Raw genomic sequence first — 27,840 nt, forward strand, 5'->3', positions numbered from 1 at the left:
TTTCTAAATGAAAAGAAGTTGCTAACTTCATTAATAAGAATTTTCCTCATCAAGTCACACAAACCCATTTCAGAACTGTCTTTCACCTACAAAGCTCATCAAGTCAAAATCCTGAGGAAATTCATACTTCTATCCATTAAATTAATGTAATTTAATTGTAATTGAAACCTGATATTAATAAATAAATTTATAATGTTTTCTTGATATTATTTTCTACATTTGTATTTTATCTTTGGGTAGAGGGAAGAGACATAGTTATCATACTCTACTTACATAACCAAGAAATATATATGGCAGCAATCATTTCATAGTCACAATTACAATTTGCTGCTAAAGCTCGAATACATTTTAAAGTGGAGCAAAATGACTGAGATTTGTTTTCTAAGACTGAAATCTAATTAGGTTAACAAAGTTATTTGAAATAATTTGATTACAGCATATAAAATCAAATTTGAGACAAATGAAGTGTGTGAAAGAAACTCGTAGACACCACAAGTTTTCTTTAGCACTTTCACATGTAACAAAACACGTTTGTTACAGAGAAATTTAATAATACTTTCAGTGTAAGGTTTGCAATTACTGCTATTAGAATTTGAAAAGAAGATTAGACGAAAATGAATGCATCATAAACTATGATAAAATTAGATGTTTGTAAAAGAGTTTTGTAGGAAAATGTAAACATAATTTAGTGTATACACAAATTACACTTTTACAGTGAAAGGCAATTTCTATTATGAAGCATCTGAACAATATAAAGTGTACACATGGAAATATGGTTTGTTCCAGTACATATAGAGAATAGGTTACAAGTTAAATAGTTCTTTGAACAGAATCTTGAGAGTTCAAAGCTAATTCCTTTGTTTTATTCTGTTTCTGTTCATGAGCAAGAGGCCCAGGCACATTGTGCCAAGATGAAGATGACATTGGTCCCATGGGGAAACCGCGAGGCCATAAATAGTTATTCTCCCAGTTAGGAGGAATCTCATGGAGATACGATGCTGCCATCCAAGAAGAAGACACTGAAGATGGTGGTAGCCTCATGGAAGCAGTCATCTGTGATTCCAGTCGACGTCGTTCCTCCATCATAGCTGAAGGGTGGTGGTGATGGTGGTGATGATGATGGTGATGACGATGAAGAGAACGGTCTTGGTTCGGGTTGTTATTACTAGTGGAATCATTGTTAGAGGATACTTCATTACTACTGCTCACTGGTACAGAACTGTTATATTTACTAGACATGGAGATTTGTTTGTGAGAAGAGAAAGAAGAATCTTTGTCAACATTGCAATTATACGGTTGTTTTCCAAGAACACTTTTCATACTATTTTGCTTTTCAGAAAGAGTTTTATTACAAGACATAGTTTCACATTCAGAATTATTGTTTGCAGAACCAGTGCTGGTGTGAGTGCGTATGTGATTATTTAAATTACCTCTTTGGGAAAAAGCTTTTCCACACAGATTACAAGAATAAGGTTTTTCGCCCGTGTGTATTCGCATGTGTGTCTTCAAGTTACCTTGCTGACTGAATGACTTGGAACAGATTGTACACTGAAAGGGTTTCTCCCCAGAATGGACCCGTTCGTGATTGTTCAAGTGAATTTGTAAAGTGAAAGCTTTGGGGCAATAAGAACATTTGAATAACTCTCCGGTATGAATTCGTTTGTGATTGTCAAGATTTGTCTTTTGACTAAACGTTTTACCACATTCCATACAGGTAAAGGGTCGAACCCCTGTGTGTATTCGCATGTGAATACTAAGGTTCCCAAGTTGACTGAAAGATTTTGGACAAAAATTACACTGGTAGGGCTTTTCTCCGGTATGAACCCTTTCGTGGTTCTTCAAAGCAGTTTGCTGGCTAAAAGATTTTGAACAGAAAGAGCAAGTGAAGGGCCTCTCCCCGGTATGAATACGCTCATGATTTCGAAGATTAATCTGTTGATAGAAGGCTTTTGGACAAAATGAACATTTAAATAACTCACCAGTATGTATACGCCTATGACTATCTAAGTTAGTCCTTTGGCTAAAGGCTTTCCCACAATCGGAACATTTATAAGGTTTTTCTCCCGAATGGGTTCGTAAATGAATGCTGAGGTTACCGAGTTGCGAGAAAGATTTATCACAAACAGTACAATGGTAAGGACGTTGGCCCGTGTGGATCCGTTCGTGGTTTTTTAAAGCCGTTTGTTGACTGAAAGGACGACTACAAACCGAGCACTGATACGGTTTTTCCCCTGTGTGAATCCGTTCGTGATTACGTAAATTAATTTCCAATGTGAATTCTTTAGAACATGTGGTACAGGTAAAGAGATCCCCCGTGTGGATGCGTTTATGGCTGTCTAGATTAACTTTCTGAGTAAAAGTGCGATCACAGGAATCACAAGAGTAAGGACGATTACCAGAGTGGGTCCTCATATGTGTATTCAAGTTACCTTGCTGGCTGAAGGCTTTAGGGCAAACATTACAAAGGAAGGGCTTTTCCCCAGAATGAATTCTCTGATGATTACGTAGGTTAACTTGTTGACTAAATGTTTTATCACAATCATTACAGTTGAAAGGTTTTTCACCGGTATGTACTCGTTCGTGGTTCTTCACAAAGATTTGCTGTGAGAAAGCTTTTTCACAGTAGCTGCAGTAATAATGCTTGTCCCCTGCTGCGGAACGCTCATGATTATCAAGATTAACTCTGCGTGCAAAACCTTTTCTACATATTTCACATTTGAAGGGCTTTTCTTGAGATGGGTGGGTTTTAAGGTTCTCAGGTTGAGATTTTGAATTTTTGTTTTCTAAACTTGGCAATGATTGCAGATTGGAATGCGAATGTTGGTCATTTTGGAAAAACCCTTGATTTTGGACTTCAAAATTTAAATGGTTTCCTACAGGATACATCGGTTGGATTGGATACATAGTACTGTTCTTTGGTAGAAATATGGCATCAGTGATTATCAGTTTTTCTTCTCTTTTACCATTAATGTGTTTCAGGTGATGTTAATATAAATCCAGTTAATATTACTCCAACTAATATTTACCATCCAGTTAGAACTTGTTGCATCAGTAAGCTGAAAATATATTAAAGTATAATTTCATATTAATAATTTGGATAGATTATGAAGATATATAAAAAGAAATTTTTTATATACACACTAGCAGTATCGCCCGGCGTTGCTCGGGTTTGTAAGGGAAATAACTATAAAGCATTTTTAGAGAGTTATAGCCGAAAAATAGCAAAAAAATCCATTAAAAATGGAAAAAAATATGATGGTAAATTTTTTTTTAAATCGTTGACTCATCATAGACATTTTTAGAGAGTTACTTCCCTTATATTTAAAAAATATGCATTAAAATGGAAAAAAAATGATGGTAAATTATTTTTTAAATCGTAGACTCATCGTAGACGCGCGCTAATACCCAGAAGGGCTCGATATGAATCACGACTATAAGATACCCGGTTTTGGTTAAACTGCACCGCAAAATGTGGGAGTAGTTAGGAATTTAAATCGGAGTAGACAGACACACAACCTTACTTTTATATATAAAGATATTACCTATGCATAGAGTCATAGTATAATTGGTAATAGTTACAATACTACTAAAAATTATTGAGACTTTTAAAATAACAATCAATTAATTTTTAATAACTTTGATCCATTAACATAAGCATTATTTTATTTTAAATAACTTCAACAGAAAATTAGGAGTCTTTTACATCTGCCAAACATATCGAGCTTTGAGTGGTTGGTGATATCTTGGAAGACCCAAACACTTGTACTCTCTCCATATTCTCTAACTACCAATATCTTAGATGCCCCCCAACCCCTGAACTGCCAAATCAAGATACATTTTTTAATGGGTAAGAAACAGTCCCCCACTCCACAAGATGGATGAAATTGATAAAGTTGAACATATGTAAGTTAATATTTTGAGGGAAAGTATGGGCAGAAAGGAAGGAGTCAGAAAGAGTTTGACATTTTGAAGGGAGTGATGGGGTTGGGTGAAGTGCTCGGAGTAGGGTCTGGAAGATGCAGTAAGAATGCAAAGAGGCATTCTGATCTTCCTTGAAAACATGTCTGACCATGGGGAAATATTACTTTGGTTAGAAGCAGTTGCAGGTTGGCAACAGGAAGGGTACCCAGCCATAGAAAATTTGCTTCAGCAACTTCCATCTGATCCATACGATTCATAGAAAAGGTAAATGTTAAAATGATGATGATGATGATGATGTATGCATTGGTGAATTGGAAGTTAAGTAGATAGTAAATATGGTGGCTTTCTCCATGAGAATATGTTTCATCAAGGAGGTAACCTGCAGAAATCTGACCAGTTAGCCAATTTGAATACTCTAGATTTTAGAGGTGAAATGTATTGCGCAATGTGTATATGTGTGGTGGCTAGCTGCCATTAAGCAGTGGTCAGATGATTTGATAGGAGTAATGATGACAATAGTTTGGTAAAAGCTGGTCTGGAAGTGACAAAGAGATCAGATGTGTTTGGATTGTATGTTTATTAGACACTATTAGATACTAAATGTTACAAAAAGTATGCCAGACATTTTGGCTGCAAGTTATATGGTATTCCATTTTAAGTGTATTCATCCACTTCTCTCTCTCTCTCTCTCTCTCTCTGTGCATGTGTGTGTGTGTGTGTGTGTGTGTGTGTGTGTATATGTGTGTGTGTGTGCCCCAAGAAAATTACAAGAAAATCATATTTTAATTACTATCAACCTTTTGATACAGGACCACCTGAGGTCATTTTTCTTCTATTATAGAAAACTGTCAATTTCGAAGTATTCATGTTTAAATTAAATCTCACTGCTATGATTTTGTGAACCTTTCATTAAATTATGTCCCAGACAGTAGATTAATAATGAAAAAAAAAAGTTATTTTATTTTCAAAATTTATTGAAATGCAAAAGTAGTATATTTTATTAGAAATGTGGTCACAAAAAATTTAAAGCAGAATAATTTTCATAATTCTTATGTTAGCTTTTACTGATTTTATACTGTTTGTTTTTAAGGAACAAGATATGGGGTTGTATGACATACTCCTTACAAGGGCATTAGCAGTGTGATTTGAAGTGCTTTAACTGGAGACTAATAACTACATCATTGCTTGGTTTGAAGGAAGCTTACATTTCATTATCATCATCATTTAACATCCGTTTTTCATGCTAGCATGGGTTGGACGGTTTTGACCGAGGGCTGGCAACCAGATGGCTGCATCAGGCTCCAGTCTTGATCTAGCAGAGTTTCTACAGCTGGATGCCCTTCCTAACGCCAACCACTCCAAGAGTGTAGTGGGTGCTTTTTACGTGCCACCTGCACGGGGGCCACTCAGGCAGTACTGGCAATGACCTCGCTCGAATCTTTTTACACGTGCCAGTGAAGCGGCGTTGGTAACGATCACGCTCGAATGGTACCCTTTTACGTGCCTTGGGTACGGAAGCCAGTTGGCTGCTCTGGCAACGATCATGCTAGGATGGTGTTCTTAGCCCCCTACTAGCAGAGGCATAAGTGCCAGTAAGGCGACGCTGGTAAAATTAAATTCAAATTTAGAAGCAGTGAGTAGCAGAAAATTTTACAGTGAAGTATTTAATCCCGTCTCTTTATGTTCCGAGTTCAAATATCACCAAGTTTGAATTTGCCTTTAATCCTTCTGAGCATTGATTAAATAGTAGCAACGAGATATTGAGATTGATTAAGTCAATTATATGCTTTCCCTATAAAATAATGGTCTTCTGTCAATGTGAGAATTCAATATCTCTATATATATAAACAGCAAAATGTCTGTCTGTGTGTGTGTGTATGTGTCCTTTATACAAATCCACAATTTTTCAGTTAGTGGGCTCGCACTTTCTATGGTCCTTGAAAACCATCCAAGGGTGGTCGTGCACATCTTTACATTTCCCCAGTCACCCCGCAAAGCCATTAAAAAATCAACAGAAGTGACTTTTTTGTGAATTTTCTATCCAAAACCCAATCAAAATGCCCGAAACTTGATACGTCAATTGAATGCCAGCTAGCTGTATGTGATTGGTTGGAGATTTGGACAGTACTCGCGTGGATGTGTGCACGCACGCAGCTGTATATGCATGCACTAGCAGTATGACCTGGCGTTGCCGGGTCATAGTGCTAGTTAATTCTAATAAAAGGCAGGAGAGTGTCAGAAGTGGTAGAGCACTTTCGGTATTTAAAATCATTCCTCTACATTCTAAGTCCAGCTCTCATTAGTAACAATATAGCTTTTTATTCCTCCAAGGTTTATAACATAAGTTCAGACATGAACTGGTTTTAATTCAATCAACCACATCATTTCCAACACATGTAATTTTTGGATGAAATCATAAATAATTTAAGTTATCAGCCTTTCATGTAAAATTGTGGATGGTTCTACATAAATCACTGTAGTTCCAGTAAAACTCCTTCATCACCAAATGAAAAAAAGATTACATAATCAGACGATATGCCTTGACTACCACATTGTATCCTGCCATCAACCATAATATGAAAAGAGCATGTGCTGTGGTCCTAGACCAAGCATGCACAACCTTTTACAAGAAGTGGGTCACAGGAGACATGGTATATCATCAGGCGGTGAGCTGGCAGAATCGTTAGCACGCCGGGCGAAATGTGCAGCAGTATTTTGTCTGCTGTTATGTTCTGAGTTCAAATTCAGCCGAGGTCGACTTTGCCTTTCATCCATTCCTGCTGCTGCCTTTCCCTTGGATAACACTGGTGGCATGGAGAGGGGAGGCCAGTATGCATGGGTGACTGCTGGTCTTCCACAAAACCACCTTGCCCAGACTTGTGACTAGGAGGGTAACTTTCTAGGTGCAATCCATTGGTCAGTGTCGTGACCGAAGGCGGTCCCGATTCAATATGATAGGTATGCAGGTATTCCGAAAATACCTCATGCAATGACAACTGTACCCTGTATAGTTAGGGGCTGTCCTGAGGCAAGGCATAGCACCTGTTCAGTCACTCTGCCAGGGATATAGCAAAGTCATGGTGGATTCTGAAGAGGCTGTGGAAGATCTCAATTGAACCAACAGTGATTCTTATACTGATGCTGAGCAAAGGAATCCTACAAAATCAGCAATCAGGATCGCTAAGCTCCATCAAGAGCGTAACTGCATTGCATCCATAAGGATGGTGTCCATGGTTGTGTATTCAGTTAGCAACAGATTTTGTTGTTTGTTCCTTCTCGAGCCATGCCTGGCCCATAAGGGCCGGTTTCCCGGTTTCTTGGCGTATAGGTTCCCTACCTGGATGGGACGCCAGTCCGTCGCAGGTGAGCTGCAAGATGCAGGAGGAAAGAGTGAGAGAAGGTTGTGATGAAAGAGTTAGCAGAAGTTTCGCCATTATCTTCTGCCGGAGCCGCGTGGAGCTTAGGTGTTTTCGCTCATAAACACACACATCGTCCGGTCTAAGATTCGAACCCGCGATCCTTCGACCGCGAGTCCGCTGCTCTAACCACTAGGCCATGTGCCTCCACAAGAAAAGATTCATTGTCTCAAACTTCCAATTCAAATTCATATGAGCACTAGAAATGGATGACAACAAAGAGTCATGGGAATCCATGCAAGCAGCGTAACTGGATGAACATTCAGCATCATATATCCAATGTGTCTGTATACTCTTTTACTTGTTTCAGTCATTTGACCGCGGCCATGCTGGAGCACCACCTTTAGTCGATCAAATCGACCCCGGGACTTATTCTTTGTAAGCCCAGTACTTATTCTATTGGTCTCTTTTGCCGAACCGCTAAGTGACGGGGACGTAAACACACCAGCATCGGTTGTCAAACAATGCTAGGGGGACAAACACAGACACACAAACCCACACACACTTATATATATATATACATATATACGACAGGCTTCTTTCAGTTTCCGTCTACCAAATCCACTCACAAGGCATTGGTCGGCCCGGGGCTGTAGCAGAAGACACTTGCCCAAGATGCCATGCAGTGGGACTGAACCCGGAACCATGTAGTTGGTTAGCAAGCTACTTACCACACAGCCACTCCTGTTTATTTATTAATTCATGACTCACACTCTATTGGTACTCTAGTTCTCCATCAGTTTTGGTAAGTGCTCAGTTGTTCAATCAACTGACTGATCTGTTTGTTGAATTAGCGAGTACGTGGTTGAGCACTCCACAGACACATGTCCCCACAGTGTGTAACAAGGCTGGACCTTTGAATGACAGACACAATTCATCTGATGGGCTGAGGCTACTTCCGAAAGATAACTACACAGTGGGGCCAAACCCAGAACTTTGGGGGTTATGAAATGAACTTCTTTATCATTCAACCATGTTACATTTAGCAATCATTGTCAGGCCAGTTTTTGTTTCTATTTTAATACTATTTACTCTTTTATACTCTTTTACTTATTCCAGTTATTTGACTGTGGCCATGCTGGAGCACCGCCTTTAATCGAGCAACTCGACCCCGGGACTTATTCTTTTGTAAGCCCAGTACTTATTCAATCGGTCTCTTTTGCCGAACCGCTAAGTAACGGGGACATAAATACACCAGCATCGGTTGTCAAGCAATACTAGGGGGACAAACACAGACACACAAACATATACACACACACACACATATATATATATATATACGACGGGCTTCTTTCAGTTTTCCGTCTACCAAATCCACTCACAAGTATAGTAGAAGACACTTGCCCAAGGTGCCACGCAGTGGGACTGAACCCGGAACCATGTGGTTGGTAAACAGGCTACTTACCACACAGCCACTCCTGCGCCTATAAATAAGTAGCTTTCCTCTGTTTTATCTTGATACCTTTAACTCACCAAGTTAAATTTAATTTGTGACTAAGTCTCACAGCCTACGACTTATATATTGTATTTTTATTATTATTTAGTCGTAAGAGGGAGAGCAGCAGCATGGCACTTCCATGTCATGTAGGAGGAAACAAAGAAGTTATTCTCACACGAAGACTTCTCTTGAATGGTTACTCTTTTACTTGTTTCAGTCATTTGACTGCGGCCATGCTGGAGCACCGCCTTTAGTCGAGCAAATCGACCCCGGGACTTATTCTTTGTAAGCCCAGTACTTATTCTTTCGGTCTCTTTTGCCGAACCGCTAAGTGACGGGGACGTAAACACACCAGCATCGGTTGTCAAGCAATGCTAGGGGGACAAACACAGACACACACATACATATATATATACATATATACGACAGGCTTCTTTCAGTTTCCGTCAACCAAATCCACTCACAAGGCATTGGTCGGCCCGGGGCTATAGCAGAAGACACTTGCCCAAGATGCCACGCAGTGGGACTGAACCCGGAACCATGTGGTTGGTTTACAAGCTACTTACCACGAAGAGAGAGAAAGGACTTCGCCAAAGGCATCCATCCAAGTGACAAATATTGTGTAAGCCAGGCGACAGATTACATGCACCATCTTAATACAGTACCAATTCAGAATATATGACGATTGTGATAAAAAGTATTTGTTTGTAGTTTAAAATTGCCAAATTCTTTTCCTGTTGTCAACACTTGAAAACTGTCTGAACTGTTTCGAGCAGTGAAATATTTCAAAACTTTCGTGATAGGAGTAATACTCTGTAAGTTGATACAACGAATATAAATGACAATAGGAGCAAATGTGTAGCTTCATACAATGCCAAGGATGGATACGATGATAGTTCAACTTATGTTTCATTATCACAACCAGATCGGTACACAATAAAGTCTTTTATTTTAAGACTTAGTAAAGTCTGTAATTTCATCTGGTTTTCAGACTATTATATATGGAAATATAGGTTTTACTTTCAAAATAAAAATTTGCTAACCAACCACATTGTTCCGGGTTCAGTCCCACTGCGTGGCATCATGGGCAAGTGTCTTCTGTTATGGCCCCGGACCGACCAATGCCTTGTGAGTGGATTTATTAGACGAAAACTGAAAGAAGCCTGTCGTATATATGTATATATATATATATATATATATATATATATATATATATGTGTGTGTGTTTGTCCCCCTAGCATCGCTTGACAACCGATGCTGGTGTGTTTACGTCCTCGTCACTTAGCGGTTCGGCAAAAGAGACTGATAGAATAAGTACTGGGCTTACAAAGATTAAGTCCCGGGGTCGATTTGCTCGACTAAAGGCGGTGCTCCAGCATGGCCGCAGTCAAATGACTGAAACAAGTAAAAAGAGTAATACATAATACGCTAATATTTATTACTAATGTTAACGTTCGTCAAACAAATTTATAAAAATACCAGTAAACTATTCAAGGTAAATAAAGAAACGTCAAAATTACAAGAGGAATTAGAGATGATAAGAAGTGTATAACAAGGAATTTAAATTGTGAGGAAGAAAAATAATAGGAAAGAAAATTGAAAAAAGTGTCAAGATCAGCAGGAAATGGTAAAGAAACGATGGGATGGCTGGGATATGAAGTCTGAACTGGAATGTGAAAAAGGAAAAATTAACAGGGAAGAATGGAGAAAGATAGGGTGATCTTTCGTCTCTAGTAGACCTTTCCGTCGATTTCCGTAAAAAAATTTTTTTTTTTTTTTACATATGGGCTTGCGGGAACTTTTGAAGTAATATACATACATATACACATACACAGAGTAAAAAATGTCAGTTATCTCTTTCTTTCACACATTACTCTGTCTCTTCACACACACTAACAGAAGCACTTCACTTACACAACATACTGTCTGTCTCCCACACCCCATCAAACACACACATGTACATCAATGCTTCCCATGCACGGTAACTTCAAAAGAACTTCCCTCGTCATACAATCGCTTTCTCTTAGTCTCTTTCGCTCTCATTACTTCAAAAGTTCCCGCAAGCCCATATGTAAAAAAAAAAAATTTTTTTTACGGAAATCGACGGAAAGGTCTACTAGAGACGAAAGATTGCCAAAGATAGAATTTAGAATTTCAGAGATACACCCTAAAAAGGGAACGAATAACAATAAGTAATGTCAGCAATTGTTAATTCTAGAAAGAAAGGAGAGAAGTCGAATTAAATAATGTCAGTGAAGTATTTAAAAAGTTGGTAACACAAGAGTCAGGTGCTGAAAAGCGAAAACTGATATCGTAAGAGTTAATAGTTGCTGTTTAACATCAAGTGAGCCCTGATGGAGCAGTTTATGATCGAAGGTATGCCAGCTATGCCCATCCCGCCTTTTTTAAGAGTATGTTGTATTACATAGTACCTACATTATGGGCATTCCTATAGGATAGAGTTGGAAATTATATTAAGGGCCCAAAACTAATTAATTTGGATTTGTATGTTTTTAACATCGTTGATTACAAAAACTGCAAAAAAATAAAAAGGGGGGGACGCCCCTTCACCTGCCCTTTCGCACAACTTTTCAGTTTTTTTTTTACTTTCTTTCGAATTTGTTCTCAGATTTATGTTTTAAACGTGAGATTATGATTATTCAAAATTATCCGTAACATATATCTCCACCACGTAACAAAAAAAAAATAATAATTGAACAAGAGAAAACTGAAAATTCACGGGAAAAAAGTTGGGTGAGATTGGGATAAGATTTCATTTGTTTTTTGGTGGGGTTTTTTTTTCCACATACATACATACAGATTCGGAGAAATTACAATGTCTTGTTTTGGCAACTAATTTTCGACTCTCTTCTAATAGAATATCTTACATTATGTAACTTGTCGTTTTTACCTTGTTTAAAACAGTGGGGTGTGATTTGAGGTAGGTTTGATTACTATTTCTAGCAGACCTAGCGACCATGGAGAGGCTTTTACGAGGGAAATCTTTTTTAGTAACGGGAAGAGAAAAAAGGGGGCAGTGATAGATAGAATATGTTGTTAAGTAGGGATAATAGGAGAGAGAATAAGAGAAAGGGGAAAAAAATTGAAAAGACAGCAACACGAAGAAAGGGGTCAAATAAGAACTATGGGTTACTCTACTTGTAAACGAGAACGGACTAAAAAAAAATGAATGAATGTAGAAGTCTGATGGAGAAGGGAATGTGTAGTAATGAAAGAGAGAAAGACAGAAGGAGGGAGAAAGGAGAAAGAGAGGAGAGAGAAAGACAGAAGGAGGGAGAAAGAAGAAAGACAGGAGAGAGAAAGACAGAGGGAGGGAGAAAGGAGAAAGACAGGAGAGAGAAAGAGGAGGGTGAGCGAGTAAAAGAAAAGGGTGAGAGGGAGGAAGGGGAGGGAATAAGAGGAGGAAGGTGAGAGAAGAGAAGATAAGGAGGAAGGAGAGGGAGTGTTAGAGCGAGCGGGAGAGAAAGATAGAGAGAGGGGGAGTAACAGGAGCAAAAAAATCAAAACAAAAGATAGAATCATATGAATTGTATTAAGACAGAACACGTAGGAGAGAAGAAAATGAGATAAGAAACGAAGACAGATGGTATCTTTTGAGGAAAATTATAATTAAAGAATACGGGAGCAGAAGGATAGGGAAAAAAAAAGGAACAGGATAATTGAAATGAAGAAATAAGGGATTAAAAAATTCAGAAAAGAAAATTAAAGAATTGGGGGAAGAGAATTAAAGTGAATTAAAAGAAAGCGAAATTATGAAAGAAATAAGATTTTTGAAAAATAGAGATGAATTTAAAATGTGAAAAAGGGGATGAAGAATTTATGAAAAAAAAATAAGATGATCGAAATTATGAAGATAGATGCATTCAAGTAGAGATTAATTAAAAGGATTAGTGGGGGAAAATTGAGACGAAAAGATAAGACAAAGAGGAGAAAGGATAAGATAGAGAGACAGGGAGAGAGATGAGAGGAGATGGAGAAGAAAATGGTGGGTAGGGGATAGGACAAGAGAATTACAATGGGAAAAGAAGAAAAAGGAAAGTGAGATGAGGAAGGAAGGAATCAAAAGTGAAGGAAACAAGTAATATATATTGGATGAGAATGACGAACGAAAGTAGGGTGAATTTTAATATACAAAAAGGGATATGCCCCCCCCCTAACACCCCCACCAAAATGGAAAAGCATAGGTGTAGGAATATTGATTACCTAAAATACATTACATGTATGTATATATATACACACACACACACACACACACATATATATATATATATATATATATATATATACGCACACATATGCACATTTCTAAATGTGCAATATATGCTCTCAAAATATACGTGTGTATATTTCACACACACACATCTTATATACATATGCATACATACGTGTAGAAATATATGTATATGTCTAATGTGTGTGTGAGAGAGAGAGAGAGAGAGAGAAAGAAAGAAGGAAAGAGAGGTGTGCATGGATGGATGGATGAGGAAGTCAGTCAGAACGGGGGGGGGTGAAATGAAAGCTGAAGAAAATGAATGAATTTATACATTGTGCACATTAAACCGAAATTAAGGAAATCGCTGGAAAGTAGATTAAAAAATAATGTGATTATAAATTCCCTTATTGGACATTGTTATATATCATTCCCTTGAATTTCCGTGTAAAATATATATTCGATTATGAGTGTACCTATTTGTGTGTCTATGTATACATACATATATATATATATATGCACACGTGTATATACTTAAACACATATATATAAATATATATATATACATACAGACACATGTATGTATGAAAGAGCTATCTTTACATACATGAATACATCCACATGATGTATGTGCCAATTAATTACATACAATAGGTAAGTGAGTGTATATGTGTGTTTGGCATGTATACATGACAATAGTAAAGACTACCACGATAAAGTTTCTATAATGGAAGAGCAGTCTATCTATGATCACGTTTTTTATAGGATAACTAGAAGTACATTGGCCCAATGTGTACTTTCCATTTAAGACAGAATGGTTCGATGTGAAGTAAAGTTGGCTGCTGTTTCTAGCAGGTCGAGTGGCTACAAAGATTCACTCGATGATTGAGCTGGTGTTTTAGCCCAAGGTCAGCCGTGATTGAACAAACCCCCATCATCGAAGCCGTTCAAAGTTGTCACTGTCCCTTCTATTTATCTATAAGACTAACGTTATCCAGTGCCTTCTTTTCTTTTAAGGACGGGGTGAGACAAGGTTGCTATTTCTAGCATGTGGATCCACCACGTACAGACTCGATAAGATAGTTCTTTGGTTGTGCTGTACAAGGTGGAAAGTTAGTAATATTTGATGAGGAAAGAGCCGACGATCGGTCCTAGATTTAAAGCAAAGCAGAGAAAAAATAGTAAAGAGGCCAAGGAAAATGAGAGAGAGTTAAAACAATGAAAATAAGAGTGATGGATTGGAATAGAAGAGCTAAAGAGAAAAGGATAGGAGGGAGCAAAAACAGAAGTGGTAAGAGCGATTAAGCATAAACAATTTTATTTACAATGAGGGGTGAGGGGGAAAAAGATAGTGAGAACAAAGAGAAAGGGCAAAACTATATAAGAGGGAGCAACAGCGACAATAGTAACAGCGAGAGAAGTGAAACAAAAAAAATAAAGAAAGAAAGAAGAAAATATAAAAGGAGAGAGAAGCAAAAAAAAAAACGGGAGGGAAAAGCAACGTAAAGAGTAAGAGCGAGAGGAGAGTAAGATGAAATGAGAGGTAGTAGGTAAATGGAGGGAGAAACGGCGATAATAGTAACAGCGTGAGGAGAAATCGAGCTTGAGGAAACTGTAACAGAGTAGCAGGAGGACGCAGAGGTAGCAGCGTGAGGGAACGGAGGAGAAGTTGTATGAAATGACTACAAGAAAAAAAAGGAGCTACACAACAATGATCAAGGTAATAGGAGGAGAAAATATGTGTCCGTGTGTGATGATGATGTTGTGTGAGAATTGACTACATAGATATATATAAATATTTATATATATATATTATTTATATATATATACGCTGATGTATGTGATGTGTTTACGAAAGGCCTTGATCGTGAATGGGAAGGAATGAAAGAGTGGGGGGGAGGAAGGAGGAATGAGAGAGAAGCTTTATAGGAAGTTGGTTTGTGTGAGAAGGAGAGTGAAGAAGAAGAAGGGAAAAAAAGAGAGAGAGAGGATAGGACAGCAGAGAGATGTACGGTGGTGGGAGGAGGAGGAGGAGGAGGCAGTGAAAGAGAGAGAGAGTGATAGATAGATAGAGTGAGTGAGTGAGTGAAAGGGTGAGAGATGATTGGTTTGTAAAAAAAAGGGAAAAGAGAGCCAATATGTCATCAAAAATATATATTTTTTCGGAAGAAATATATTTTCGGCCAGAGAAACGAGATCGAATTGTAATAGTTGATGAAAGAAATCTGCACAAAAAAAAAAAAGTTATAAAAGGACGGGACTTAGAAAGTCGATTGTAACTCTGAAGGAGTGTGTGTGTGTGAATGAATGTTTGGTGTTGTGTTGTGTTGTGAGGGTGATGCTGTGTGTGGAGGAGGAACGGACGAGGATGGACGAGAAGTGAGGCTGCTTTCGAAGACCGTTTTGCATACAAGTGGAAGGAAGAGATAGAGATTTTCGACAAGGTGGGAGGTGAAAAACAGCCGCCCGTTGCTTAGACATCTCAGAAAGTTGCCGTGTCTGTGAGATGAGTGGTGGGTAAGCACCTACCTTTGTGAAACAGGACGACCACTTAAGGCCCCCGCCGAAAAGAGACCGGGTTATTTTAACACCAACAAACTGCAACTCTTTATCATTCCACACACACCGACACAACACGCGCGCACGGGAACGGCATCATAGGGGGAGGCACAATGACATACAGACAGACAGACAAAAATGTTTTATTTACTCAGTTTTTTTTCCAGGAATCTGTGAGTGAGTGACTCAAACAGCAAAAGGATGTAAACAAAGGGCAGATAACTGCACCGAGCTTACTCTACTCTAATCATAAGAATAATTCTCTCCTTGGCCTTTTTTCATTCATTCATTCATCTTCGTTCATCGCAAAACCCACCCATCTCACCTTTCTTATTTCAATGTAAATTATCATTGTTATTATTATAGGCGCAGGGAGTGGCTGTGTGGTGAGTAAGTAAGCTTGCTTACCAACCAACCACATGGTTCTGGGTTCAGTCCCTCCCACTGCGTTGCGTGGCATCTTGGGCAAGTGTCTTCTACTTATAGCCCCGGGCCGACCAAAGCCTTGTGAGTGGATTTGGTAGACGGAAACTGAAAGAAGCCCGTCGTATATATGTATATATATATATATATATGTATGTGTTTGTCCCTCTAGCATTGCTTGACAACCGATGATGGTGTGTTTACGTCTCCGTCACCTAGCGGTTCGGCAAAAAGCCGGTCGTATATATGTATATATATATATTTATTTGTATATGTGTATATATGTTTGTTCCTCTAGCATTGCTTGACAACCAATGATGGTGTGTTTACGTCTCCGTCACTTAGCGGTTCAGCAAAAAGCCTGTCGTATATATATATATATTTGTATGTGTATCTGTGTTTGTCCCTCTAGCATTGCTTGACAACCGATGATGGTGTGTTTACGTCTCCGTCACTTAGCGGTTCAGCAAAAAGCCTGTCGTATATATGTATATATATATATTTGTTTGTCCCTCTAGCAATGCTTGACAACCGATCATGGTGTGTTTACGTCTCCGTCGCTTAGCGAGCGGTTCGGCAAAAAGAGACCGATAGAATAAGTACTGGGCTTACAAAAAAGAATAAGTCCCGGGGTCGACTTGTTCGACTAAAGGCGGTGCTCCAGCATGGCCGCAGTCAAATGACTGAAACAAGTAAAAGAGTGAAAGAGTATTCGTTTCATTCGGCTGGAATTAAATAACTGGATCAACAACTTTATTATTTTCCATTTGCTTTAGATTGTTTTTGTCCCTATTGAATTGTTAGCATTTATATTTTTTGCACCACCACACCTGTACCTCTTGACCAGAAAACCTTGATTAAATCTTGTGTTTTTGTCCCATTTTTATATTTTGGAGTAGAATCTATTGAATTGGTAGCATATATATTTTTTACACCGCCACACCAGTACCTCTTGACCAGATAAACAAAACCTTGATTAAATCTTGGATCTCTTTACACACACACACACATATGTATAATTAATTCGTTTTATTGGCCACAAGGGCTGACACATGTATAATTAAATCAAAATATGTTGGACGACAGATTGTATAAGGGTAAATAAACTGAGTTGTTCTGCCAGAGAAAAGCAAAAAAAACAAATTCAGTAATTTTTTTTTTATATCTTAAAAAAAATTACACTGAAGCTATTTGATAGTAATTAATGATGGACAAAGTTTTTTTTAGTAATAATTTGCATACCAAAGCAGTTGATTTAGTAAAAGGTGCAAAACTCATGCTGGTGGAATTTATGAAGGGAAACTTAAATTTATAGTAGAATAAAAGCAAAGAAATTGTGAGGGATAATGAATGAGCTAGAAGGGAGGAGATGAAGTGAAGAAAGCCAGTTAAGGAGTACTGTAATTGCATGTTTAAAAAAAAAAACTGTAAGATATGGTGAAAGAATGGGAAGAAAGTATGATCAAGATGACAAGCAGAAAGAACCTAATACAGTCCTTCAGCTTTTTCCCTTAAAACTGCATTCTGGTTAGTGCAATACTGCAATGTCTATCGTACCTTTCAGCATCTCTATCATTATTATTTATATTCATACAATACACACGTTTTCTATGTTATTGATTATTTAAATCTCTATCTCTCCATTCTATGGTTCTCTCTCACTCTAGCTCTATCCTCTCAGAGATGGTCCCGCCAATTTATTCTCAAAAGCTTTCCAACTATTCTCTCTCTCTCTCTCTGTCTATCTCTCTCTTAAATACTTCCGCATTATTGTTTGTCCTCCAGAATATTTTTTTACCATTTGTTATTTGTTCTGCTGATGACATCTTAGTTTATTGACAAAAGTTCAATTAAGATGGGATATATATCGCGCAGGAGGATTAGAAATGAAACTAGATTTTCGATTAAAACTAATATTTAAATTTAAACTTATAAGGTACAAGTACCAACTTATAATTAATTAAATGTGTTTACGAAGAGCAGCAAAGAAATTGTCGGTCATAGGTTTTCTAAACCGCCTTCCTCATTTTTCACATTTATTTTTTGTGATTTTGTCTCCGATTTATAGAGATGTTCTTATACTTTATACATTTTTGTTAGTATTTAAGTACCTTAAAATTGTTATATCTACTCATTCATCTATATTTCCCATTATCTTGGTATTGTTTTCTTTCTGTGTCACTTGGTTTATGTTATATAATAATATTTTGCTGCTTTCTCCATCCAATCATTTAACATAAAATCTATGTGCATGTTTTGGGCCATTTATACTAAGACAATATCATATTTTAATACAACCTAACCTTTTTTTAATTATATATATATATATATATATAATATATATATATATATATATATATAATATATATATATATATTATATATATATATATATATATACTATATATATATATATATATAATATATATATATATACATATATATATATATATATTATATATATATATATATATAATATATATATATATATATATGTGTGTGTGTGTGTGTGTAGATTATAAGTGGATAAATCAGTGTATTGGCTTTAGAATAACCTTCTTTAGCCCTTGATTATAAGATATATATATATATATATATATATATATTATATATATATATATATATATTTCGTATTTTATTCCAGTTCTGTTGTCAGGTTATTAGAAACAGCAGTCCCCAGAAGATTTAGATTTCATGTTTGAAGTCAACTTAGCTTTTTCTCAGTTACAAATTATATACTTCATCGTTTGTATTATCCCCTATAATAAATTTATGGACTTGGTGCCAGTGTAAAATATTCTTATTTTCGATTGTCCTTCACTGACATATGTTCGGATTTAAGACTCAATCCACCTTTTAGCTTTGGTACCTAGCTTTGTTAAGTCTTTTTTTCTTTTAATATCTTTCGTTTTAACTTATTTACACTTGCACCTAGATACAAGTTAATTAATAATGTAGTCTTTATTTGTATAGGTATATCTATTTACTTAGTGTATTGTCTTACACGTGCACATAAATATACACAGGCCCATTTTTCCTAGTCACCAGCCCATTTGACACACAACTACACTTGTCTCTTCATCTATTTACATGACCCTTATTATTACTACTCCTGCCTTGGCTTCGTTAATCCCGTTTTTCCCATCGTGTAGAACCATCGTTTTCATTTTAATTTTTGATGTGTGTGTGTGTGTGCTTAATCACTCTTATTATATATTCTCTCTCTTCTCTCTCTCTCTCTGTTCAGTTTCTCCTCCATAGTGAAACTGGGTTTTCTCTTTCTCTGTGACAAATCATTATTTTTTTTACTCAAACCTGCCCTTTTGTTTAATCAATTAAAAGGGGTTATATAAAACCATTTTATATATGTATGTATATATACGTAAATATATATATATATATGTATATATACGTAAATAGGTCCATCAAACGATGACCGATTTTTCAAGTATGGAACCTCAGATGTGCTATAATCCTATTATCCTGCATTATAAAAGCTCTTCTCGTTGTTTTCTCGTTACAATATTAAAAAAAAAACAAAAACAAATTGGTCACATTTTTTTTCTTTCTTTCTGAGATGTCTGCATTTTTTTGCGGGGTTAGATTTTTTACGGAGCTAGCGAAAAAGAAAATCCGAATGAATTATATATACGTCCTTAATTATGGATGTATTAAAAGAAAAGGCAATCTTTCGTTTGTAGTAGACCTTTCCGTGATAACTGAAATTTTTTACTCGGTGTATGTGTATATGTATGTATGCATGTATGTGTGTGTGTGTGTATGTATCTATGTGTGTGTATGTATGTATGTGTATCTATGTATGTATGTGTGTGTGTATCTATGTGTGTGTGTGTGTATGTGTATCTGTATCTATGTATGTGTGTGTATGTGTATCTATGTATGTATGTGTGTGTGTATCTATGTGTGTGTGTGTGTATGTGTATCTGTATCTATGTATGTGTGTGTGTATGTATGTATGGCCGATTCAGTGTTTACATTATTTCGAGTTAAAACGAAAGATTACCTTTGCTATGTAGAAAATAATGAGGTTGACTCAAAAAATATAAAACAGGCAAACTAAATGAACTGGACATGTCTCATATGTGGCCCACGAATGTTTTTTGCTGTTGTAGTTTCTTAAAAATGGTTAGTATATACTACAATAAATAAATGATTAGAATGAAAGAAACACTAAGTCAATGTTTCCATATGCCTTCTTGGCTAACACCGAAGACTACTTTCTTCTTTCAAGAAATTATTTTGTCTCTAATTAAATATTTAAGGGTGCCCGTATGTGATAGATAAATACGATCAGGCTGTAATGGGATGGTTATATTCGATCATCGATTCGTATCGATTTTACTTTGAAAAAAAAAAAAAAAAGATTTTTTTTTATCATTAATATTTTTGAAATTCTTGACAGGATGAAATTGTAAGATTATTCGGAGATTCTTCTGTCTGTTTGCTTCACGACTGAAGAACGACGAATTAAATTAATTTAAAGATAGAATTGTCTTGAAAATTTGGGTAGATTTCTGAAAATTGACCGAAAATTGTGATGTAAGACATCATAAAACAAGTACTTGTAGGAAGAGAAAGTATTTCGGAAGATAAGGAATGGAAAGACAACTTGTCTTTTAATGTAGGACCGAAGAACAAGCGATATTTCACATTAAAATACAAGAAGAAATTAGTTTTAATTTGGTTAGATTCTGTAAAATGACAGCTGTGATAAATTCCTCGTTGCTAGAATTTTCAGTTTGTGGTGGTGGTAGCTAGGCAATTTTTCGTCTGATGAAGTCCAGCGCCTGTGAACCGTTACACGGCCTCTTAGACAGGTGGAAGGACTGCTAGAAATAGCAGCGGCCAAATCTCACTCATCCCATCATCTTGGAAAGAGGATGAATTAAATGATACAGTCCCAGACGGTTGGACTGTTTTGGAAAATTCTATTTTGTCCAGGCTAATTATGGGATTAAACGACAACTGTGAAAACTAGTGCCTTCTCTTTTTTTGCCAAACTTGTTCTAGCACTGTAAATCACGATTTTGTTTATATCTGGGAGAGGGTGGTCTTTCTTTGGTCAGTTGTCAGCAGGTAGGGTCCAGCTTGTTTATTAGCGGCTCTCATTGATACCAATTTGTTGATTTCCGATCATACTATGGAACTGGTGAACTAGCGAGTGGGGCTCGACCCGCTGAAAATAGTCCTACCAGGCTCAAAGGAAGACACGAGATAAATCCGGGGTACACTAATTATATATGGGGGGTGGGGACAAATCAGAAGCAAGCCGCCCTTTGCCCATGACTTAACTATATCTTCTGTCCAATCGCGGTATTTTGTCTGCCGCTACGTTCTGAGTTCAAATTCCGCCGAGGTCGACTTTGCCTTTCATCCTTTCAGGCTCTATAACTTAAGTACCAGTTACGCACTGGAGTCGATGTAATCGACTCAATTAGTTTGTCTGCCCTTGTTTGTCCCCTCTATGTTTAGCCCCTTGTGGGTAATAAAGAAACACATATCTTCTGTTCAATCAGGTCTGACTTGAGACTTGAAAAAAAAACAACTTTTCTCCATTTTACTGAATAAAAACGTTCATCAAAGGTTTCTTTTCAGTATAAAATTGTTGTAGGGTACCTTCTAAATTTCATATATTTTTTATATACAAGTACACCGCCAATTCTCTGGCATCTTAGGTTCTAAACTTGTTATAAATTTTGCCTAAGTAACAAGTTACGTAATACGAATTCTGAGTAAATTCCTAGAAAACTACTGCACACTGTTAACAACTTTTTTCTCTACTAAACCTTCACGCCAGGCCTGTTCATTAGAAATATGTCATATAGCTAGAAGCCTTCTTCAACCATAATTTGTTGGTGTAATTATTTAAAAGAAAAATTTAATGCCACTCGCAAACCCCCTAATTGCTGAGCCCTCGCCATGCCCCTCTTGAAACCTGACTATGAAGGGTATATATATTTACCTTTATCTCTTTCATGTTGGGACACTGTATTCTCCGCAGTGAAGGTAAGTTATCTGTGAACTTGCTCTTCACAAAGAGGAGGGGTCCCTTGGGAGTTGGCACGTGTTGCTAGATTTAGTTTTAAACGTTTGCTCCATTGTACTATTATTGTTAGGTTTAGGGGGAGAGTGTTTCTGCCTTCACGAAATGTGTGTTACTTGTGAAAACACATGTATGTCCTAAAGGCCTGGTAGAGAAAAAAGTTATTAATTATAATAGCGGGAAATTTAACTGTCCTCACTCGCATTATTCTGTCCAGATTATAAAAAAAAGGGCGGGTGGGGGGACCCGGATCATCATCATTTGCCAGAAATTCGGTAGTGTACTTTTTTATGTTACTAAATAAAATAGAATTTATATTTAGACTAGAAACAATCCCATGCCTTTCTTTGCTGTATCTGCTAGTTTAGTGTCTCACTTTTCTCGGCCCAGCTCACTCACACTTAACAGAATTTTTTTTTCAAATAGATATCTATTTCTTTACTACCCACAAGAGGCTAAACACAGAGAGGACAAACAAGGACAGACAAACGGATTAAGTCGATTGTATCAACCCCAGTGCGTAACTGGTACTTATTTAATCGACCCCGAAAGGATGAAAGGCAAAGTCGACCTCGGTGGAATTTGAACGTCGATCTATTATGTCAGTTAATTTTTTTCTCCTGAAACATCACGTTAAGTACATCAACACAGACATGTAATTGTATATTGTGTTCAAACAGAATGGATCCTTAGGAAATTTCCCCCGCTTCAGTTCATGTCTCTTGTAAAAGTAATTATCTACTCTAAAGTAAGTAAGGTAACTGGTGAGAGAATTTGCATGGGAAAAAAATGTTGCAATACTGGAAAAGTGTAGATTGATATTTCTGATCTGTAGTCACACATTCTTTCGATTTCTTTTTTTTTTGTTATTCCCTGTAAAATTAACTTTGTTCACTCAAATATAAACCCCCTTATTTTTAGGATCGGAATTTTGCCAGATGCCCCCAAAGGATTTGAAATTCATTTGTTTCTTTAGAAACTCTGAATCTTGTTTATTGCTTCAAAATCTCATGTTATCTTTCATCGTCAGCATCATCGTCGTTAAACGTCCGCTTTCCATGCTATCATGGGTTGGACGATTTTGACTGAGAGCTGGCGAACCAGATGGCTGCACCAGGCTCCAGTCTTGATCTGGCAGAGTTTCTACAGCTGGATGCCCTTCCTAACGCCAACCACTCCGAGAGTGTAGTGGTGGGTTCTTTTACGTACCACCGGCACGGGGGGGCCAGTCAGGCAGTACTGGCAACGACCTCGCTCGAATATTTTACACATGCCACCGGCACAGGTGCCAGTAAGGCGATGCTGGTAACGATCCCGCTCGAATGGTGCCTCCTTCATGCCACCGGCACGGAAACCAGTTAGCTGCTCTGGCAGTTCTTTAAAGTTATTTATTCGCAAATATTTTGGCTTATTCGATATACCATTCAAGAGCCCATTGCTAAAAGCATGGCTGTGAGGTTAAGAAGCTTGCTTGTCAACAGTTTGGTTTTGAGTTCAATTCCTCTCTATGGCATCTTGGGAAAATGTCTTTTACCATAGTCTTCTGCCTACCAAAACTTTGTGAGTGAAATTTGGTCAGAGTAAACTGAGGAAGTTTATTTCTGTTCTTGGATAGTAGACTTGATCTATCAACAGGTTTAACCTGGTCCTTGGGTGCCTTAGCAGAGTCCACTTTGTTGCAAATATTAGGACCAGGTCTTTCATATGAGGATAACTTCCTCCCATTAATCTCAGGAGCACTGCAAAGTGATCTTAGGCACTGCCCTTCCTCTTTGGCCTAAGCAACAAAGAATTGATATAATTATGCCTGATTGTAAAAATTTACACTAAGCATTGTTGTTGATGTTGTATTTTTATATTGGCACAGAAGTTGGCCAAGTCATTAGAATGTCTAATTAATAGTTTGTATCCTATTATTGGCATTGGGATATGTCTGTAACTAAGACAGGTTTACTCTTAGGATCAACATATTTTAAACTGTAGATTGACACTATGCAGTGCTATGTGTTTGTAATAGGGCTGAGTATTTTGATAGCTTTTCCACGCTGTGCTCTATTTCTAACTGTGAGCCACTGTATTGAACCCATATACACATTACCATGTATAAAAAGATATAAACTACAGCTGCATTTAATAATCTTGTTTGGGATCTTTTCGGTTTGAACGGCAGTTTTTAACATAATTTCTTGGTAACTAAAAAATTTTTAAACTTCGTATACTGGTAGAATGTGTTTATAAAACATCTTTTTCTCTCGGCTTTATTGAGAAAATTCTATAGTTTGTAAGATATTTGTTGTTGTTTTTCTTCAATTTCTGCAATTTCAAACCAATCAGTGACGTCTATTGAGGTAAAAAAAACATTCTGTGCCGTATGAATATGTCCCTCGTTTAAGAAATAGATTGGGTTTATTTACATTTGTGAAGAAAAAAAGATACCCTTCCGCCCAGCCCTAACCGTAACCCTAACCCTAAAACAGATTGAAATGCAATAGATCGAAACTAGGGTCATAATTATGGATGACAATTTCATATACCAAATTAAAAAAATAAAGCTAATATCATTTCCAGCCAAATGTGCACCTGTCCTTGTCAATTGGTGTTGTGAATTTTAAAATCTACCTAAAAATTATGCTACAGAGATGAGTTTAATATTGAATAAGTTTGTTATTTACATTTGACGGATATTTGTCCTCCTCTTGTTTGTTGTCAACACAACGTTCCCGTCAAATGTAAATAATGTACATAATTCCTTATCTCTTGAATATAAAATTGAATAAGTTGTTTTATTAAATCCCACCTAATTTTTTATTATCTAAAAAAAATTATTTGAAACACTGCCGGGTCATAGTGTTAGTGCATGCATATACAGCTGCGTGCGTGCGCACATACACGCGAGTACTGTCCAAATCTCCGACCAATCACATACAGCTAGCTGGCATTCAATTGGCATATCAAGTTTCGGGCATTTTGATTGGGTTTTGGATAGAAAATTCACAAAAAAGTCACTTCTATTGATTTTTTAATGGCTTTGCAGGGTGACTGGGGAAATGTAAAGATGTGCACGACCACCCTTGGACGGTTTTGAATGACCATAGAAAGTGCGAGCCCTCTAGCTGAGAGAGATGAAGATAATTTATTTTATGGTCATGAAAGTTAACTGTTTACATAATCAGTGATTATGTATTTAAACACTTTGTACCTTTTTCTGCATATTTCTGTTAGCTTCTTTTATTAATTGCTTCACATTATTTTCCTAACGATATATAATTTTCTTTCTTTTTTTTTTTCTTTTTTAGGTAACATTCACCAAATCTTCCAGCTGAAATGGAACATGATTTCCAAAGAACTGTCTGTTTAACAATTTAAACATAGATGACACTGGAACTTCATATATTAAAATTACATTTTTATTTTATCCATTTTTTATTGTTGAAGTTCAGCACATCAAGATTCTTGAAGTTTCTACAAGACAGAACTACATCTCAAAAAGAAGTCTATTCTATTTATCCATTTACAAGTGCACAATCCATTTTTATACCAAAGATAATCTAGTCTTAATATTTTATCAAATCAAATGAAGTGAACAAGACTAAAATTTAAACCTTATTTTCAACTTTATATTTCAAATGTTGGCATTTTCACTTTGTTAAAAAGTTTTTTTTTTCTTTTTTTTTTTTTTTCTAATTATCAAAAAAATCAAGATTCTTTCATTGTCATGAATTCAATGCTTGTGTCTAACCAGATGCATAATTCTTCGTCAGTTCATAATATGGAACGAATGTACAATTGCAGTATCTGTATGAAGACGTTTTCAAGGTACGACAACTTAGAACGACACAAGCTGACTCACCAAATGGAAAAACCCTTCAACTGTGACATATGTGGTAAAGCCTTTAGCCAGAAATATCACTTGAAGCAGCACCAAGTTACTCACACTGGGGAGAAGCCTTTTAAGTGCAACATCTGCGACCACAGCTTCTCACGCAACGGCAACCTGTCTAGACATATGGCAATCCATACCAAAACTCTGTCCCCGAACAATACAGCAAGACCGCCTCTCCATTCCTCTTCTTACGATGACAATCCATACAATTGTGATGTCTGTGGCAGGGCTTCACAGAATCAGAAACAAAACATGGGGCACACAGTGATTAATTCGGTAGACAAACCATTTAAATGTGATATCTGTGGTTGCACTTTCTCTCGTAGTGGTGACCTGACGAGACACATGAAGACGCACGAGAAAGCTCTCCAGCCATACCATAACAACGGAGGCACAAGTTCGCCCCCGTATCAAAGTGAGAACCCATTTAATTGTAAAGCTTGCTGGAAGGCTTTTTCTCAGAGGGCTGGCGTAAATGTTCATGAGAAAATTCACAAAGCACTTAAACCATTCCAATGCGACGAGTGCGGTAAAGCATTCTCTCAACGTACACATTTACAAGTTCACAAAAGTCGTATACATACAGGTAACAAACAGTTCAAACCAAGCGGGGACACAACTCCTACAAGATCAAAATCTCACGAGAATCCATTGAACTGTGACATCTGCTGGAAGGCCTTCTCTCAAAGATCTCTCGTGAGCCTGCACAAACGTATCCATTCTGTTGTTTTACCGTTCGAGTGTAACATATGCGGGAAAGTTTTCACGGAAAAGGGAAACTGGAAGAGACATCAACGCAGTCATTTGGGAGAGAAATTATTCAGTTGTGATGTGTGTTCAAAGACGTTTTTACAACGGTCCCACTTAAAAGAACATCAGAAAACTCATTCTGGTGAACGTCCTTTCAAATGCTCAACCTGTGGGTATGCATTTTCTCGCAAAGATCACCTCGAGCGCCATCAACGAACTAATAAATGTTCCAAAAAAGTGAACTGCACTCTTCAGCAAACATCATCGTCGTCATCCTCATCAGGCAACACTGGGGAAAATCCTAACAACAACAGCAACAACAATCACCAGTTAAATATTACACACCACCCAACCACGACTGCTCCTACTGTGCCACCCCAGCATTCAAATGTACCACGACACCATACCACAGAGATCCCCCAGCACACAAACTTACCCAACGCCCCAATGTATCCGGCCACCACTCAAATGTACCCTACTACCATACAATTGTATCCAAGTACACCTGTGTTTCCAACCATACAAATGTATCCAAATGCATCCCAAATATTTGCAGCAAACAACCAAATATTTCCAAACAATTAGGAATCAATCAGCTTACTAAAAGATTGTTTTTTTTTTGTTTTTTCTTTTTTTTTTTTTTGTCAATTCCTCTTTAGCTTTTCATTGCGAAAGCAAAAAGAAAAAAACATTTTTCTATGAATTATTTTTATATCAAACAAACAATTAATTAACACACCTCCCCACACCCCTACTTTTTTTCTTTTTTTTTTCTGTGAATTCGGCATGATTCCTATTATCAATCATATCCAGACTATTTCTATTTTTCTGATTCTATTTGGAGTTTTTCCTTCAGCTCTGAGACAATGCCATTTTGCTTGGATTTTTAAGTAACTGACTCAAAAAACCAATGACAAAATTAAAAAGGGGAATGAGGCAGGACACCTGGCATATTGCTACCTGTATCCAGCTGTCACCAATAACAGTTCAATTTCTTTTGCTATTTGTGAATTTCTATGATGTTATCACCTGTTATATAGTCACCATTTATAATTATTATTATTATTATTACTACTACTATTATTATGATTATTATTATTATTATTACTATAATGTTTAATCAAGCCAAATATGAAAGTTTTTTTTTTTCTTTTTT

The 27,840-nt window shown here is 36.9% G+C and overlaps 2 protein-coding genes across 4 annotated transcripts; one reads left to right on the plus strand and one right to left on the minus strand.

Moving 5' to 3' along the window:
* LOC115219152 (zinc finger protein 883-like) lies at positions 1–22,166 on the minus strand. Of its 2 annotated transcripts, none has more exons than XM_036508649.1 (2): positions 21,971–22,166; positions 1–3,056 (listed from the first exon to the last, which is right to left on the minus strand). In XM_036508649.1, the coding sequence occupies exon 2, from the start codon at positions 2,902–2,904 to the stop codon at positions 811–813; it is 2,094 nt and encodes a 697-aa protein (XP_036364542.1). In that variant the 5' UTR covers positions 2,905–3,056; positions 21,971–22,166; the 3' UTR covers positions 1–810. The 2 variants fall into 2 exon arrangements, with proteins under 2 accessions (XP_036364542.1, XP_029645116.1); XM_029789256.2 differs by lacking the exon at positions 21,971–22,166 and adding an exon at positions 15,536–15,804.
* On the plus strand, positions 14,555–27,833 carry LOC115219057 (zinc finger protein OZF-like). Of its 2 annotated transcripts, none has more exons than XM_029789110.2 (2): positions 14,555–14,726; positions 25,348–27,833. In XM_029789110.2, exon 2 carries the CDS (start codon positions 25,767–25,769, stop codon positions 27,267–27,269), a length of 1,503 nt encoding a protein of 500 aa, XP_029644970.1. In that variant the 5' UTR covers positions 14,555–14,726; positions 25,348–25,766; the 3' UTR covers positions 27,270–27,833. The 2 variants fall into 2 exon arrangements, with proteins under 2 accessions (XP_029644970.1, XP_036364543.1); XM_036508650.1 differs by lacking the exon at positions 14,555–14,726 and adding an exon at positions 17,121–17,515.
* Positions 27,834–27,840: the final 7 nt, after the last annotated feature.

This window comes from Octopus sinensis, linkage group LG14, assembly GCF_006345805.1.
Source record: "Octopus sinensis linkage group LG14, ASM634580v1, whole genome shotgun sequence".
NCBI lineage: Eukaryota > Metazoa > Mollusca > Cephalopoda > Octopoda > Octopodidae > Octopus > Octopus sinensis.